Here is a 17,741-nt window from a genome sequence, read left to right on the forward strand (position 1 = left end):
TGGCTGATTGTGATACCATTGGCTGTACAGACTGTCAATCAGCACTACCCCGCCCACGCCCGCTGGCGATGTGTGAAACCACGGGCAGCCGCAGCGATCTGAAGTTTGATTGGTGAATGCCGTTGTCAATCTGGGTACCTCCACCCGCCCTCCCATAAGTACTAATATGATTGGCTAAAACTGCCGCCAATCAAACCACTGACGTCACGCACCTGGCCCGCCCTCTTGAGCGTCGGATATTATTGGCTGACGGGCCGCGAGCGGCCGCAGAGCTCTCCGTTCCGATTGGTGGATGGAGCTGTCAATCTGAGTCCCGGGCCTGCCTCGCGCTACCTCAGGAGAGTGGACAACCCGGCTCGAGCGCGCTTCCCGCTCGAGTGTCGGCTCGGTCCCCTCAGCATCCCCGGCGGTCCATCAGCATCCCCGCTCCGCCCGGTCCGGCTCTGCCCGGCCCGGCGGCCCCTCAGCATCTTTCGCCTCGCCAACTCCCCGGGCATGAAAGCAGCACCTGGCGACCTGTGGTGCGAGTGCGAGCCGGCCGGCAGCCCAGGCCAGCAGCAGCAGCAGGCGGCGGGCCGGATGGAGCAGGAGCAGCGGTTGCACCTCCTGTTCCAGCAGCTGGATGTGAACCAGGACGGTGGGCTGTGCGTGGACGACTTGGCAGCCGGACTGGAGCGGCTCGGGGTCTACCGGACACGCTCCGAGCTGAGGGTGAGTGTCCCCGGGGGCTGAGGGTGAGGAGGATGGAGGGTTCGAGGATGGATGATCAGAGACTGCAGGATGGAGGGTCTGAGGATGGAGGATGGAGGGTCTGAGGATGGAGGATCTGAGGCTGCAGGATGGAGGGTCTGAGGATGGAGGATCTGAGGCTGCAGGTTGGAGGGTCTGAGGATGGAGGATCTGAGGCTGCAGGTTGGAGGGTCTGAGGCTGCAGGATGGAGGGTCTGAGGCTGCAGGATGGAGGGTCTGAGGATGGAGGATCTGAGGCTGCAGGATGGAGGGTCTGAGGATGGAGGGTCTGAGGCTGCAGGATGGAGGGTCTGAGGCTGCAGGATGGAGGGTCTGAGGCTGCAGGATGGAGGGTCTGAGGCTGCAGGATGGAGGGTCTGAGACTGCAGGATGGAGGGTCTGAGACTGCAGGATGGAGGGTCTGAGACTGCAGGATGGAGGGTCTGAGGATGGAGGATGGAGGGTCTGAGGATGGAGGATGGAGGGTCTGAGGCTGCAGGTTGGAGGGTCTGAGGATGGAGGATCTGAGGCTGCAGGATGGAGGGTCTGAGGATGGAGGATCTGAGGCTGCAGGATGGAGGGTCTGAGGATGGAGGATCTGAGGCTGCAGGATGGAGGGTCTGAGGATGGAGGATCTGAGGCTGCAGGATGGAGGGTCTGAGGATGGAGGATCTGAGGCTGCAGGATGGAGGGTCTGAATCTGAGGCTGGAGGATGGAGGGTCTGAGGCTGGAGGATGGATGTTCCGAGGACGGAGGATTGGAGGCTGGAGGATGGGGGTCTGAGGATGGAGGATTGGAGGTTGGAGGATCTGAGGACGGCGGTACTGATGCTGGAGGGGGCTCTGAGGACGGAGACTCGGAGGCTCTGAGGCTGGAGGGGGCTCTGAGGCTAGAGGTTGTGGAAAGGGGTGGCTCTGAGTCTGGAGTGTGCAGAAGGTGGGGGCTCTGAGGCTGGAGGGTGCGGAAGGGGTGGATGTGAGGCTGGAGAGTGTGGAAGGGATTAATTTATTACCGTTACATGTATTAGTATATGGTGAAATGTATTGTTTCTTGTGCGCTACCCAGACAAAGCATACCATTCATAGAAGGAAATGATAGAGTGCAGAATGTAGTGTTACAGTCGTAGCTCGGGTGCAGAGAAAGATCAACTTAGTGCGAAATAGTTCCATTCAATATGAAGCAGCAGGGAAGAAGCTGTTCTTGAGTTAATTGGTACCTGACCTCAGACTTTTGTATCTTTTTTCCAATGGAAGAAGGTGGAAGAGAGAATGTCCAGGGTGCGTGGCGTTCTTGATTGTGCTGGCTGCTTTTCTGAGGCAGCAGGATGTGTTTACAGAGTCAATGGATGGGAGGCAGGAGACTGAGGGGGGGAGGGCGCTGGGCGTCAGGGGAGTGTGCTGGGCAGGCAGAAGTGCTGAGGCGGGGGTGCGGGGGGAGGATGCTGAGGCAGGGGTTGGGCGGGAAGGTGCTGAGGCGGGGGGGTGAGGGGAAGGTGCTGGGGCGGGGGGGAGTGTGCTGAGGCAGGGGCGTGGGGGTGCTGAGGTGTGGGGGAGGGAAGGGGTTGTTGAGGTGGGGGGTGTTGAGGCAGGAGGGGAGGGTTGTTGAGGTGGGGGTGTTAAGGCAGGAGTGGAGGGAGTGTTGAGGTGGGAGGGGCTGTGGGTGCAGGGAGGCTTGAGGATATCGGGGGTGGTTTGAGGTTGGAAGATACAGGAGGATGGTTTGAGGGCGTGGGGGTGTTTGAGGCTGGAGGGTGCAGAGGAAGTTGAGGCTGGAGGGTGATATTGAGGCAGGAGGGTGTGGGGGGGGTACTGGAGGGTGCGGGGGTTGGTTGACAGAGCGGGAGGGATTGAGACTAGAGGGTGTGGGAGGGATTAAAGCTGGAGGGTGCAGGAGGATTGAAGCTGGAGGTTAGGGTGGCAGGTTTTAAAACTTCACCAGATTGATTCCTTGGATGAGAGACTTCGGTTATGATAAATTGGAGAAGTTTGGGCTGGTCTCGTTGAAGAAGAGGAGGGTGTAGGAGATTTTACGGAGCTATTCAAAACCAACTGTGGTCTGGGCAGAGTGGTTAAAGAGAAACCGTTCCCATTGACGGGAAGTTCACAAACTAGATTGAGAGGAAATTTGTTGGAGGTGCCTTTCTTCAAAATTGTGCAGGGGCTTGCCTGGGTCGAATCTTTACCCATTGGCAGAATGATTAAAAGCGAGTTGAGGAAAAGCATTTTCCATGCAGTCAGTGGCTGGGTTGTGGAATGTGCTGCCTGATTGTGTGGTGGAGACAATTTGAATTGAGGCTTTTAAACAAGAATTGGATAGTTATTGGGAAAGGCAGTAGGTGGCTTCTTCAGGGGCCAGCACAGATACGACAGGTCAAATGGCATCCTGTGTGTTGTAACTATAGTTATGACTGAACTACACAAGATGATGTTGACCAAAAACTTAGCTTCTTTTGCAGACAGTTTAAAGCTGGAGATTTAACTCTTTCGGCAGAAAATTTCAGAATTGACACCAGAAAGCAGCGAACTTCTGGGATTTCCTTCCGAAATCTTCTCCCTCCTTTTCTGAAGATGTTCCTTAAGTTGAGTTGCCCATCCAAATAAGTGACTCAGATACAATTGGCTAACCTTACATCTAAATTTTAAATGTAAAACAAAATGGGTCAGTTTGCTTCATAATGCTTCAGTGAAGCAGTGTAGGATATTATCCTGCATTAAGGATGCCGTATAAATGCTGTCTATTGCCCTGAGTTCCTCAGCTCTTTGGATCTGCTGCATCTGCCCAAGAGGCTTTAATGTCTCATCCGAGAGATGGCACTCATGACGGTGCAGTACACCTTGGGGTAACGTCAGCAATTTTAGGCAGTACACCTTTGGCAAAATACTGAGAATCGGAAATATAAATAAGAATTGCTGCAAGTACTTAGCAGGTCAGGCAGCAGTTCGGCCAGAACTGAAAAGTACACACTCTGCTGGAACTGAAGGTTCAAGTCCCTGTGACTTAGGCACATAGTTCAGTTTAATAGCACTGTTAAGAAGAGAGTGAAACATTGGAACAGTAATTGACTGTTCAGCCCTTGAACCTGTTCCACCACTCGAGTTCATGGCTGATCTGAGACCTAACTTTATATATAAAAACGAGAAGCAGGAGTAGGCCATCTGGCCCTTCAAGCCTTCTCTGCCATTCATTTTGATCATGGCTGATCATAGAATTCAATATCCTGATCCCTCTCTTCCCCCATATCCCTTTAGCCTCAAGAGCTATATTTAATTTCTTCTTGAAATCACACAATGTTCTAGCCTCAACTACATCCTGTGGTACTGCATTCCACAGATTCAGCGCTCTCTGAGTGAAGAAATTTCTCCTCATCTCAGGTCTAAAGGTTTACCCTTATCCTCAAATATGAACCATAGTTCTCGACTCCCCCACCATTGGGAACATTCTTTCTGAATCTACCCTTTCTAGCCCTGTTAGAATTTTATAAGTTTCTATGAAATCTACCCATACTGTTCTAAACTCCAGTGAATATAATTTTAAATGACTTAATTTATTCTCATGATAGACCAGCCATCTCAGCAATCAGCCTGGTAAACGTTCTCTGTACTCCCTGTACAGCAAGGACATTCTTGCTCAGCTAAGGACACCAAAACTGCACATGCTACTCTAGATGTGGCCTCACTAACACCCTATAAAATTGCAGCAAAACATCTCTATCCCTACACTCAAATCCTCTTGCTATGAAGGCCAACATACCAGTTGCTGCCTTTATTGCCTACTGAACCTGCACACTTACTTTTAGTGACTGATGCACGAGAACTCCAAAGTGTCGTTGAGTATCCACCACTCTCAGTTTACACCCATTCAACTAATTTGTCTTCCTATTATTTCTACCAAAGTGGATAACCTCACATTTATCCTCATTATACTGTATCTGCCATGCAAATGCTCACACACACACTCAGCCTGTCCAAATCATGCTGAACATCTCTGCATTCTCCTCACAGCTCACCCTCCTATCCAACTTCGTATCATCTGCAAATTTGGAGATAATACATTCAGTTCCCTCTTCCAAGTCATTAATATATAATGTGAGCAGTTGAGGTCCTAGCACTGATCTCTGTGGAACCCCACCAGTCACTGACTGCCAATCAGAAAAAGACCTATTGTGCTAACTCTTTGCTTCCTGTCTGCTAACCAGCTTTCCATCCATCTTGAGATATTACGTGCAATTTCATGTACTTAGACTTTCAGAAGCTTTTGACAAGTCTCAGATAACAGACTACCATGTAAAGTTTAAGTAAACCACATCCAGTGATACTCCTCAGTCAACTCTACTAGTTACATCCTCAAAAAATTCCAGTAGATTGATCAAGCATGATTTCCTGCTCTGAATCCTTGTAAAGGTTCCTATTTCCCTGTCTTATTTGTTTAAACCCTCCCCAACCACTCTAGCAAGTACCCCATCCTCTTCCCAAGCACATCAGCCCCGATCCTGCCCAGGTGTAACCTGTCCAGTTTGTACAGGTCCCACCTCCACCAGAACTGGTCCCAATGCCCTAGGGATCTGAAGACGACGACCGACACACACACACACACACACACACACACACACACACACCGACACCATCTTTTTAGCCATGTGTCCATCCTTTATATCCTGCTACTCTGGGACCTTGCTTCATGTCCCTTAATACCGTTCATAGGCACAAATCTCTCAACCTCATATTTAAAATTAACATCTGAGCATCAATTGCCCTTTGTGTGTGAAAGTGTTTCCTAATTTCACGCTTGAAAGGTCTAGCTTTAATTTTAGCCTGTTGCTCTCTGTTTATCCTATTTGTTCCCCTTAATATCTTGAAAAGTGATCAGATCACCTCTTAACAGTCCCACTTTATTTAATCTTTCTTCGCTGCTTAAATCTTGTAATTTAGGTATGATTCTGGTAAATGTATGTTCCTTCAAACCCAATATACCCTTTGTAGGTCAGGTAGCATCTGTGGCAGGCAAGAGTTAACACTGTAAATCTGAAGGGTCATGGACCTGAAGGGTTAACTCTGTTTATCTCGCTGTGAATGTTGTTTGACCTGTTGAATCTTTCCAGTATTTTCTGCCTTTATTTCTGATTTTCAACATCGGCAGTATTTTGCTTTTGTACCAGTATGTCCCTGCTAAGAAGCGGTGCCCATACTGCTTGAAGTATTCCATGGTTTAATGCATTGTCATTTTTGGACACGATGTTAATGCCAACACTCCCCTGTGAACGATCCTGAAGTACCACTGCAGAAGAACTGGGATGTTAATGACAATAGATTGCATTTATATAGCATCGCCTTTTTATTATAGGATGATGTGTAGCGGCATTTTGCAGGAGCATTACCAAATATCTAACCACATATGGTTATTAGAATGTGTGAGGCAAAGTTTGGCTAACCAGGGGGATTTTAAGGAGCATCTTAAAATGAGAGGGAGAGATTGAGAGGAAATTCAGAGTCCGGCCTGGAATTTCCTCCTAAATCTTTAGGGTGCTCCTTAAAATAAACCCCTTTGTTCACACTTTGTTGGATTTGACATTAATATGAAATGTTCAGAACGTATTGTCCTAATGATGGTGCTTGATTTTTCAACAGTTGTGGTGTTACAATTGTTTGCCATGTACAATTTTTAATGGATACTGAATGTACTGTTAACTTGTGATTAGCAGGTAATCACGTGCATCTATTTTGTCTGCATTGGTGGAAAGGCATTGGTACTCAATGCCACAAACCAACTCCTAATTCTTAACAAGCAGCCCTTCAATTTCCAGGAGATCAAATAAATGGGTAGCCATTTAGCATCTCAAGCCTGTTCTAGTATTCAAATAGATTGTGACTTATCTGTGCCTCAACCTCGTTTACTCACTGTTGATGTATAATCACAGAATTGTTACAGCACAGAAAGAGGTCCTTCATGTGTGCACTGGCTCTGCAATTGGGCAGTTCATTAGTGACGTTCCTTGTCTTTTTGTAACCGTGACCAACCTTCCTTTTCAGATATGTCTCTTGCCAATGCAAGATGACCATTGACATGTGTTTATAAATATATAAAAAGGAAGAGGCTGGCTAGGGTGAACGTTGGTCCCTTAGCGGATGAGAAAGGGGACCTAGTGGTAGGGGATGGGGATATGGCTAAGGTCTTGAATAACTTTTTTGTTTCTGTCTTCACGGAGGAGGACGTGAATAATTTGCCGGGTGTTAGCGATGGAAAGGTGGTAGGACTGGAGGGTCTTAATGACATTACTGTTACTAGAGAGGTGGTGCGCGACAGACTGGAGGGGCTGATTGTGGACAAGTCCCCAGGACCGGATGGAATGCATCCGAGGGTTCTGAAAGAAATGGCGGAGGTGATAGTGGATGCCTTGGTGGTTATTTTCCAGACGTCGCTGGATTCCGGGGAAGTGCCGGAGGATTGGAAAACGGCTAATGTTACGCCGTTGTTTAAGAAGGGTGCCAGGCAAAAGGCGGGGAATTACAGGCCGGTTAGTTTAACGTCTGTGGTAGGTAAAATGTTAGAATCCGTCATTAAGGAGGAAATTGCGAGGCATCTTGAAGGGAATTGCTTGATAGGGCAGACGCAACACGGTTTCATTAAAGGGAAGTCGTGTCTGACAAATTTACTGGAATTCTATGAGGATGTGTCTAGGGCGGTGGATAGAGGAGAGCCGGTGGATGTGGTCTTTCTGGATTTTCAGAAGGCGTTTGATAAGGTACCTCACAAGAGGTTACTGCAGAAGGTCAGAGGACATGGAGTTGGGGGTAGGGTGTTAGCGTGGATAGAGGATTGATTGTCAAATAGGAGGCAGAGAGTGGGGGTCAATGGGTGCTATTCGGATTGGCGGTTGGTGACTAGTGGGGTGCCCCAGGGGTCGGTGCTGGGGCCTCAGCTATTTACCATTTATATAGATGATCTGGAGGAGGGAACCGAGTGTAGGGTGTCGAAATTTGCTGATGACACCAAGATTGGGGGAAAGGCAAATTGTGCGGAGGGTGTGGAGAGTCTGCAGAAGGATCTAGATAGGCTGGGTGAATGGGCCAGGAAATGGCAAATGGAATTTAATGTTGGCAAGTGTGAGGTGGTCCACTTTGGTAGGAAGAATGGTAGGAAGGACTATTACTTACGTGGCGAAAAACTGCAGCAGGCGACGGTGCAGAGGGACCTCGGGGTCCTTGTGCATGAGTCGCAAAAACCCAGCCTGCAGGTGCAGCAGGTGGTCAGGAAGGCGAATGGGATGCTGGCCTTCATAGCGAGGGGGATTGAATATAAAAGTAGGGAGGTCTTGCTGCAGCTGTATAGGGCATTGGTGAGGCCGCAGCTGGAGTACTGTGTGCAGTTTTGGGCGCCGCACCTGCGCAAGGATATTTTGGCCTTGGAGGGAGTGCAGAGGAGGTTTACTAGGCTGATACCGGAGTTGAGGGGGTTGAGCTATGAGGAGAGGCTGAATAAACTAGGCTTGTACTCGTTGGAGTTTAGAAGAATGAGGGGAGATCTCATTGAGACGTATAAGATGATGAATGGGATGGATAGGATAGAGGTGGAAAGACTCTTCCCGCTCAAAAAAGACAGTAGGACTAGGGGGCACAGCCTCAAGATAAAGGGGGGGCAGTTCAGAACGGAGTTGAGGAGGAACTTCTTCACTCAAAGGGTGGTGAATCTCTGGAATTCTCTGCCCGTTGAAGTGGTGGAGGCTGCCTCGCTAAATATTTTTAAGAAGCGGGTTGATGGGTTTTTGATAAGAGAGGGGATTAAGGGTTATGGGGAGAGGGCGGGAAAGTGGAACTGAGCCACGACAGATCAGCCATGATCTTATTGAATGGCGGGGCAGGCTCGAAGGGCCAGATGGCCTACTCCTGCTCCTATTTCTTATGTTCTTATGTTCTTATGTGTCTACACATGCACAGAAAACCAATGGTGTTGTTTCATAGAATCATGCAGTGCAGAAGAGGCCTTTGGCCCATCTGCACTGACACATGAGAAACACCGCCCCCCCCCCCCGCTTTAATCCCATTTACCAGTGTTATACAGCTTTAATTTAAACAGCTTCCAAGCATTCCAGTTTAATGAGACAAACAAGGACAGTAATTCAATTATTTCTTTATTTTAAACTTCTGATACCAACTCAAACGTAAACAGTTGTAACTTATTAACTTTAACTATTTAACTGAAAACAGATATTACCGAGTTGAGGGAAACCTTAGCCAAAAATATCTCTGGTGTAGAATCTATCTTTTTGTTCTCTGAAACATCCTTCAAGGCACAAGCCTTCTTGTGATGGTTAGTCTCTTCAAGTGCTAGACAAAGGATTGCAGTGTCCTTTTAGCCAACTGTATCACCAAAAAACAATCACATGGCTCGAACAGCCAGTGAAATTACTTTTGAACGACGCCCTGATGCTTAGTTCATTTGACATGTACCATACGTAGCAGCCATATAAGTCAAAGCCATGGTGTTTCAGTTAATGTAAACAACTTCCCTTATCTGGGAAGCTTCAGATCACAGCTCCCAGACCAGAGCCTCTTTATGACCTGCATTGGGTTTTAATCTATAAATTGACCAAAAATCCCAGCATGCTTAGCTCTCAGCCAGAATAGTCATTTTAAAGTTACTATTGCCATTATTGTTGCAGCTGTTCTTTCTCTGTCTACACCAGTCCTTGGCCCATAGCCTTGAATGTTATGACGTACCTTGTGTTCATCCAAATACTTTTTAAAGAATGTGAGGGAACCCACTTCTACCATCCTCCCAGCCAGCGCATTCCAGACTCTCACCACCCTCTGGATAAGAATGTTTTTTTCTCACCCTGTCCCAAGCCTCCTACCCCTCACCTTGAATATTGCATGAGTTGCACTTCTAGTTTGAACTTGCTTTGATACTGAAGCTGTTGACTTGGTTTCTGAGCCCCACTGTGAATGGGCAGCCAGGACACCACATTCCCGCACTTTCCAGGGTGAGGTCTTCTGATAAAACCTCTATATCCCATATTTGCAGCTCCAAGGATTCTTCCCCGCCACAGGCCAGGGTCCAGGAGATTCAGGAATTGAGGGAGGCTGTGGGGCAGCTTCAGAATCCAAATTATGTCGAACAAGAAGAATCCTTGGAATTGCAAAGACCAGATATGGAAAGAAATGTTCCTGTTGATGACTTATTTTCAATTCTTCTCATTTACAACTCTTCCTTATGACTCATCCTCCCTACAGGCTACTGACAGCTTAATTAAACAACCCTCGAACTTGTGCAAGTTCACACGCAATAAGTACTTGTAAACAGAATAGAACAAAGAAAAATGCAGCGCGCACAGGAACAGGCCCTTTTACCCTCTAAGCCTGTGTCGATCACGATGTCTGCCTAAAAACCATGTGCACTCTTTACTTACAGAATCCATTTCCTTCCATTCCCATCCTATTCATGTCTTTGTCTAGTTGCCCCTTAAATGCTGCTGTCGTACCTGTTTTCAATATACTTTTGCACGTTGCATAAATGTTATTTACAAAACTCAAATGAAGCCATTTGAAATTTCCTCTTTAAAAGAGTGTCCTCGATCTCTGCAATCTGTAGGGAAAGATGCAAAAACTTGAATTAGATCAGGTTGGCGCTCATGAAAAAAAATACTGGGGGCAGGGTAATCAACACAGCAAATATATATGGACACCAGAAATAAGATACCAAAAATAAACGCCAGGCAGGTCTGAACATTGAAGTCATTTTAAATCTGCTGGATTCTGGAGAGTTCACCAAATCAGACAAGATGAAACTTTTAAAATCACTGGTTCTAACAACCGTCTGAGAGACATCTTTGTTTCTGGTTGCCGTTTACTCTACTTCTCATATCACTTTTTTTTGCTTCTTTAACTAATTCATTTAAATCTGTGCCCTCTTGTTCTTGATCCTTTTACAAACAGGAATAGTTTTTCCACTTCCATGCTGTCCAGCCTTCTAATGGTCTTGAATACCTTTATTAAATCTCCCTTTATTAAAGCAGCCTTCTTGACTCCAAGGAAGACAGTCCCAACTTCTCCACTCTATCTTCATGACCGAAGTTCCTCATTCCTGGAACCATCCTCATGAATCTTTGCTGCTTTTGTATCCTTACTTAAACAAATTTTCAGTTGACCCGGGAAAAGACTTCCACGGGCTCCGACAAAGGGTCATCCAGACTCGAAACATCTCTTTCCACAGATGCTGTCAAACCTGCTGAGATTTTCCATCATTTTCTGTTTTTGTTCCAGATTTACGCTGCTCTTTGTATGGGAAAGGTGTTTAATTTTATTTTGACAGCATGTCTCATGATATTTGTCTTACGATCGGTGTTTTTGTTCCAGTTTCCATTGCCCTTTGTGTGAAAAAGGTGTTTAATTTCACCCCGAATAGCTAGCTTTAATTTTAAGACATTGCCCCCTTGTTCTGGATTAAATGTCAGTCTGTTTGCCTGGATAGAAATGGGCTTGCAGTAGTGAATTTATTTCAGCTGGTACTTGTCATTCTTGCCTTTTCTTTGCTCTGAGTTGATGTCAGTACCACTTTACATTGGGGTGGCATGGTAATACGGTGGTTAGCACTGCTGCTTCACAGTGCCAGGGACCCGGGTTCAATTTCCCAGCTTGGGTCACTGTCTGTGTGGAGTCTGCACATTCTCCTTGTGTCTGTATGGGTTTCCTCCGTGTGCTCCAGTTTCCTCCCATAGTCTGAAAGATGTGCTAGTTAGATGCATTGACCCAAATAGGTGCTGGCCTGTGGCGACTACGTGAATTTCACAGTAACTTCATTGTAGTGTTAATGTAAGCCTTACTTGTAATAAATAAACTTTACTTTATACTCTAACATAAAATTGTACAGCAGTTTTAAAGTGCATCAAAGTGTTTTGTTTTCTCGCTCAAAGCCCTACAGTGACACATTTCAGTTGGTTGGTAAGGGCTCCATAATTAAATGAGAAATGACTATTCATCAGGCCCAAAAACAGAGCCTAAGTACCATGGGATAGGTGGTATCATTTACAGTAAAATGACTTAAAATTATTGTAAACTTGAAACCTTAAAATGTGTAACCTTTATTAAGTTTTCTTTTGTAACATTAAGGCGACTGTAACCTTTTCTGTCCTCTGCGGGTTATAAGATAGCCCATGTCCCCAAATGTTTTAGTGGAAGGTGTCATGATTTCATCCCAGCTTTTGTTTCGACAGCAGGTTTCATGATTTTTCTCTTGTGATTGGTGGTTTTTTTGTTTAGTTGTGGCACTTTGGTTTTGGCAGGGAAGTTCCTAAAATGAAACACAACCACCTTGGAATGCGATCGTTGGATATAATTTCAAGTATGTAATTTCATTCCGGGAATCAAATGTTGGTTATGAAATGCTTCAGCTTTGCTCCATTGTTGTGCTGAACAATTGGATAAGATTACTTCGGTAGTGACTAACACACGTTTATACTTTATATGGAGTACTTGGAACAAGACTGAAGCTTTGTGCTGTTCATAGCTTATCTAAATACAGTCATCTTTCTCAATCTGCACATGTAAAGAGGAGTCCTGCTCTTTGCAAGGATGGTAGAAAGCACAATAAGCAGAATTCCTGTGGTTTGACTTGCAAACCACAAAGTCAGTTGGCTCATTTCGTTGTATGCTATGAAAAGTTGTATATAGCATTGCGTGATGCTCAGTTCATCACACTATTGATGCTTTGAATCATAGAATTCCTACAGTGCAGAAGGAGGCCATTCGGCCCACTGAGTCTTCACCGACCACAATCCCACCCAGGCCCTATTCTTGTAGCCCCACATGTTTAGCCTGACATTAAGGGGGAATTTAGCGTGGCCAGTCAACCTAACCCGCACATCTTTGGTTAGTGGGAGGAAACTGGAGCACCTGGAGAAAACCCATACAGACTCAGGGAGAATGTACAAACTCCACACAGACAGTGATCCTGGAATTGAACCTGGGTCCTTGGCGCTGTAAGGCAACAGTGCTAACTACTTTTCCACCTTACTACCAATACTTCACCCTAATATTCTCTACAAATGCAACTGAGGTTTTGTCCTTCCTAACTTGGCCTTTTGGCTAAGATCAAGTGTAGTATCAATATGCTGTGCTTGGTTGAAGTCATTAGGTTATGTCTCAGCTTCATTTGAAGCAGTTTTTTTAAAAGAGGCATCTCGGCCTTTTGGCTAAGATGCAAATGAGATCAAGCCTTGGAGGAGGAGCTATACCTACTCCAATCAGCTTGGATCATGTAGATCAAGCCCAAGACAGGAGGTCAAAGCCCTGTCTTGTCAGCTTGGTGTGGACAGTAGTCATGATGTGGAGATGCTGGCGTTGGACTGGGGTAAACACAGTAAGAAGTCTGACAACACCAGGTTAAGTCCAACCGACTTAAATTGGTTGGACTTCTTACGTTGTCAGCTTGGATCAGGAATGTCTCAACTTGTTGAGACTCTGAATTGAACTTGATTGGATTGAATTGGAATAAAAACAAAAAAAAACATGGTATTGTTGGATCAAGTTGTTCAAGTAGTCACAGGATGAAATTTACTCCTTGGAGAGATCTGAATTATACATGAACAACATTTGTGGTCATAGTGGATTTTACAAAATATAGGTTTAGATTCGTATAATTCAAAAGTTTAAAGAAAAACAAAACTGCTCACAAAATGAATATTAAAGAAAAAATAGCTGTGTGGCAGGACACATTGGCTGGGTTTATTTTGCTTCAGTCAGGTTGTTAATTTACCAATTGATGAACAGAGGCAATAATTTTGCATAAATCTTGTTATCCTAAGGTGTATGTCTTCCTAAATAACTCTTTGTATACGGTGCCTTGCTTTCTTCACTGAACTTGATAAGTTGTAAACCTGAATGTGATTAGTTTTGAAGTAACTTGTGACTTGGCACTTGCGATCTAGTGTCTCGTGTGCTTCTTATTAACTGCTGTACTTTTGTGTGGTCAGCTATTTTGTCGAAGGTGTTATTTCTGCTGCTGTTTATTAATTAATAAGGCTGTTTGTGTCAGCACTTGACTTGAATCGGCAGTGTTGATTTGTGCTATTTGTCCCAGTTCCAAGACTCCTTGCTATTTACACCTATTTTAAATTATAAAAAAAAGCTGAAGGAGAATGATACGGGGAGCGATGGTGGTACAGTGGTATTGTCACTGGACTAGTAATCCAGAGACCCAGTGTAAAGCTCCAGGGATCTGGGTTTGAAACCCACCATGCCCAATGGTGAAATCTAAATTTAATAATCTAAAATTAAAAGTCTAATGAGGACCATGAAGCAATTTGCTGTAAAAGAAAAAAAATCTGGCTCACTAATGTCCTTGAGGGAAGGAAATCTACCCCCATACCATGTCTTGTCTCCAGACCCACAGCAATGTCATTGACTCTGAATGATCTAGCAAACCACTTAGTTCAAGGGAAATTAGGGATGGCCAATAAATGTTGGCCCAACCAACGATGCCCACAACCCTTGAACAAATTTAAAAAAAAATGCATCTTCCTCTAGGTGCCCTGGGTTCCTTCCATTGTCCAAAGATATGTAGGTGGATTGGCCATGGTAAATTGTCTCTGGGCATTGCAGGATGTGTAGATTAAGGAAATTTTCGGGATAAATATGTGGGATTAAGAGGATGGGGCCTGGGTAGGATGCTCGTTCAGAGAGTCGGTGTGCACTTGATGGGCCAAATGGTCTCCTTCTGCACTGTAAGGATTTTATTCTAAGGCCACACTTGGAATACTGTGTGCAATTCTGGTCACCCTATTATAGAAAGGATATTATTAAACTAGAAAGAGTGCAGAAAAGATTTACTAAGATGCTACTGGGACTTGATGGATTGAGTTATAAGGAGAGGCTGGATAGACTGGGACTTTTTTTCTTGGAATGTAGAAGGCTGAGGGCTGATCTTATAGAGGTCTGTAAGATAATAACGGGCACAGATCAGCTAGATAGTCAATATCTTTTCCCAAAGGTAGGGGAGTATAAGACTAGAGGCCATAGGTTTAAGATGAGAGGGGAGAGATACAAACGTGTCCAGAGGGGCAATTTTTTCACACAGGGTGGTGAGTGTCTGAAACAAGTAGTAGTAGAGGTGGGTACAATTTTATCCTTTGAAAAGCATTTGGATAGTTACATGGGTAAGATAGGTATAGAGGGATATGGACCAAATGCGGGCAATTAGGATTAGCTTAGCGGCCTTAAAAAAAAGGGTGGCTTGGGCAAGTTGGACTGAAGGGCCTGTTTCCATGCTGTAAACATCTATGACTCTAAGTGAGCCATAGGAGTTTTTAATGCTAACTGCTGCATGTACACTGAAGAATAGAATAATAAGCATGCTTTGTAAAAGTTGTCTAACCTTGCAAATGCTACTGTTGCTATTATGGTTTTTAATTTATTCCTATGGCTCAAGCAGAGCTATGCTCCAGAAATGATGTAATAGACCTCGCGTAGGAGACGGAGAGAGAAGAAGCAGCCATGAAGAGATGGCACATCATCAGTAAAGTCCTGTCTGTTTTTACTCAAATTCTGCCCTGTGTATCACACCTCTAATGCAGAACAAAAACTGGCAACGAGGACTATAAACGTGAGCTTGCTAGCCACTCGGAAAGAAGAAATTAACTGAGGAAAAATCAGAATAAGAAAATAAAGAAAATTTTCACGTGCTACAGAGATGAATGGGCTTGGTGGATGTGAGTAAACAATACCAGCAAGCACATTATAGAGATGCTGTGATAAATAAGAGGCTGAAGCTCAGTTAAATACCTTGTGTGTAAGGAAATGGAGGGAGCTGCTGGAAATGCATTTGCAAAGCAGGCATGTGGGAAACCTGCCTGTGAAAAATGACAGGAGTTCAGCATCATTGGAGCTTTTAATGAAAATGTGGATGATGGAGCTCTTATACCATCATTTTCACTATTTTACACAAGCAAACAGAATAACTGAAGATATTATATACCCACTTCCCTGAGCGTGATGGGGAGGAAAACTTTTTTAACCTCTTCCACAGTCTAGTTCAACTTGATAAAACCAGGCTGTACAAACAAAATGTGGATATTTTGTCAAGCAAAGTTTTCACTGAAACACTTGGTGATTGCAGATCCCTTTAGATTCCATTGAAAGAAACAGAGGGTGGGGAGTCAATTATACAATTTGTGGCAGCGCTTAAAAGACATGCAGAATATTGAGTTTGGAGAAATATCCACTGAACTGAAACCCCATGTTGCTGGTGTGCAAAACCAGGGCATTCTGCTGCTGAATGTATACTGCAGAAAGAAGAAACAGGCTATAAGTAAAAATAAGAAACAAGGACAAACCAAGATGGCATTTAAACAAAATAAAAAGAAGAAACGTCCATGCTGTACAACAGGGTCAGAAAGAGTGAAGAGACCCACAGTCAGAGGAGGAGCTATCACTACATTGCTGGCACTATACACAGATACTGGATGGGTAGCCAGTAAGAAGTTGACGCTGGCAGCAGTGTAGCTGTTGCCAGAGACTACAATGAGAAACTCCAACATGTTTCCTTAAGGATAGTGCTGAAGACATACACAGGTGAAATGGTTCTTCTGAAGGCTTGCATTGAAGTGGCTGTGCAGCTCAATGGGCAGACGTAGTGAAGGGAACCTATCCAGTGTTGATGGGTTGTACGTGACTGGAGGAGCTTTGACTGAACTAGGCTGAAGTCAGCATGATGACCAATGGAGAATCTGGCCTCATGAAAATTTTGAAGAAACATTCCGTTTTTCATGGAGAATTAGGGAACATGAAGGACATTTACAATTCAAGTGGAAATATAAGAAGGAAGCCAAGTGAAATGCTTGAAGGCAAAGTGTCACTAAATGCCACTTGGCTGAAGATGGAGGCTGACTTGAAGTGACTGGTGAAGACTGAAGTTTTGGAACCTGCTAACATCAGTGAACGGGCCACGTCTATTGTTCCAGTCATTAGGAAAGATAGTTCTGTAAGGATTTGTGGCAAATACAAGGTCATGGTAAATCCAGTGTTATTTGCTGAACATTATCCATTACCTCGCATTGAAGACAGTTTGCAAGATTGGCAGGAGGCCAAAATTTTAGCAGAATGAATCGGTGTCAGGTCTACTTGCAGATGAATGTGGATAAGAAGTCACAGGAAGCTCTAACAAATGTGACACACAGGCCTGTCCTGATATTGAAGATTGCCATTTTGCCATCACATCTGCTCCCACATTGTTTCGAAGGGCAATGAATCAGATCCTGACTGAATTGAGCAGAGTCCAGTGCTATCTGCATTACCTCCTCATCACTGGAAGAGATGAAGAGGAAGACTTTCAAAACTTGGATGCCACTCTCCAGTGTTTGGAGGACAATGGTCTGAGAGTCTGCAAGGACAAATGTGAACTTTTCCTCCCTCAAGTAGCATTCTTGAAAATCCATCAGTCCCTGTACGGGAAAGAGTTGACAGACTATTTTCCAATTACTACCATTTTTGGACCACAAATGCAAATTCCAACACTTGCAGCAAAAAAAGTTGGGTGTTGATTTATCTGCACATACTTATACCATTAAGTACCGACAGTCAAGTTTAAAGTTTATTTATTCGTGTCACAAGAAAACTTACATTAACACTGCAATGAAGTTACTATGAAATCCCCTAGTCACCACACTCCAGCGCCTGTTTGGGTACACTGAGGGAGAATTTAGCATGGCCAATGCATCTAATCAGCACATCTTTCAGACTGTGGGAGGAAACCGGAGGAAGCCCACGCAGACACAAGGAGAATGTGTGGACTCTGCACAGACAGTGATCCAAGCTGGGAATTGAACCCAGGTCCCTGGCGCTGTAAGGCAGCAGTGCTAACCATTGTGCCATTTCTCATTGGGAATATTGTATTGTGTCTATATTGTAATGCAGATGGACTTTCAAGATTCTCACGACCAGGCAGCTTGTCAGACTGCTCGAAGGGGAATATCTTGTACTTTGAACAAGTAGACAGCATGCCTGTCACATTGAGGCAAGTGAGA

At 45.0% G+C, this 17,741-nt stretch overlaps 1 protein-coding gene across 2 annotated transcripts in view; it reads left to right on the forward strand.

Moving 5' to 3' along the window:
* The first annotated feature begins 334 nt into the window (after positions 1 to 334).
* Positions 335 to 17,741, forward strand: part of slc25a25b (solute carrier family 25 member 25b) — a 56,065-nt gene continuing 38,658 nt past the window's right edge. For both annotated transcript variants that reach the window (XM_080212408.1, XM_080212409.1), the window contains exon 1: positions 335 to 711. In XM_080212408.1, the coding sequence (XP_080068534.1) occupies positions 496 to 711 (216 nt within the window). In that variant the 5' untranslated portion in view covers positions 335 to 495. The remainder of the gene's footprint in view (positions 712 to 17,741) is intronic.

Source organism: Carcharhinus amblyrhynchos, chromosome 25 (assembly GCF_965287045.1).
Source record: "Carcharhinus amblyrhynchos chromosome 25, sCarAmb.v2.hapA, whole genome shotgun sequence".
Classification (NCBI taxonomy): Eukaryota; Metazoa; Chordata; class Chondrichthyes; order Carcharhiniformes; family Carcharhinidae; genus Carcharhinus; species Carcharhinus amblyrhynchos.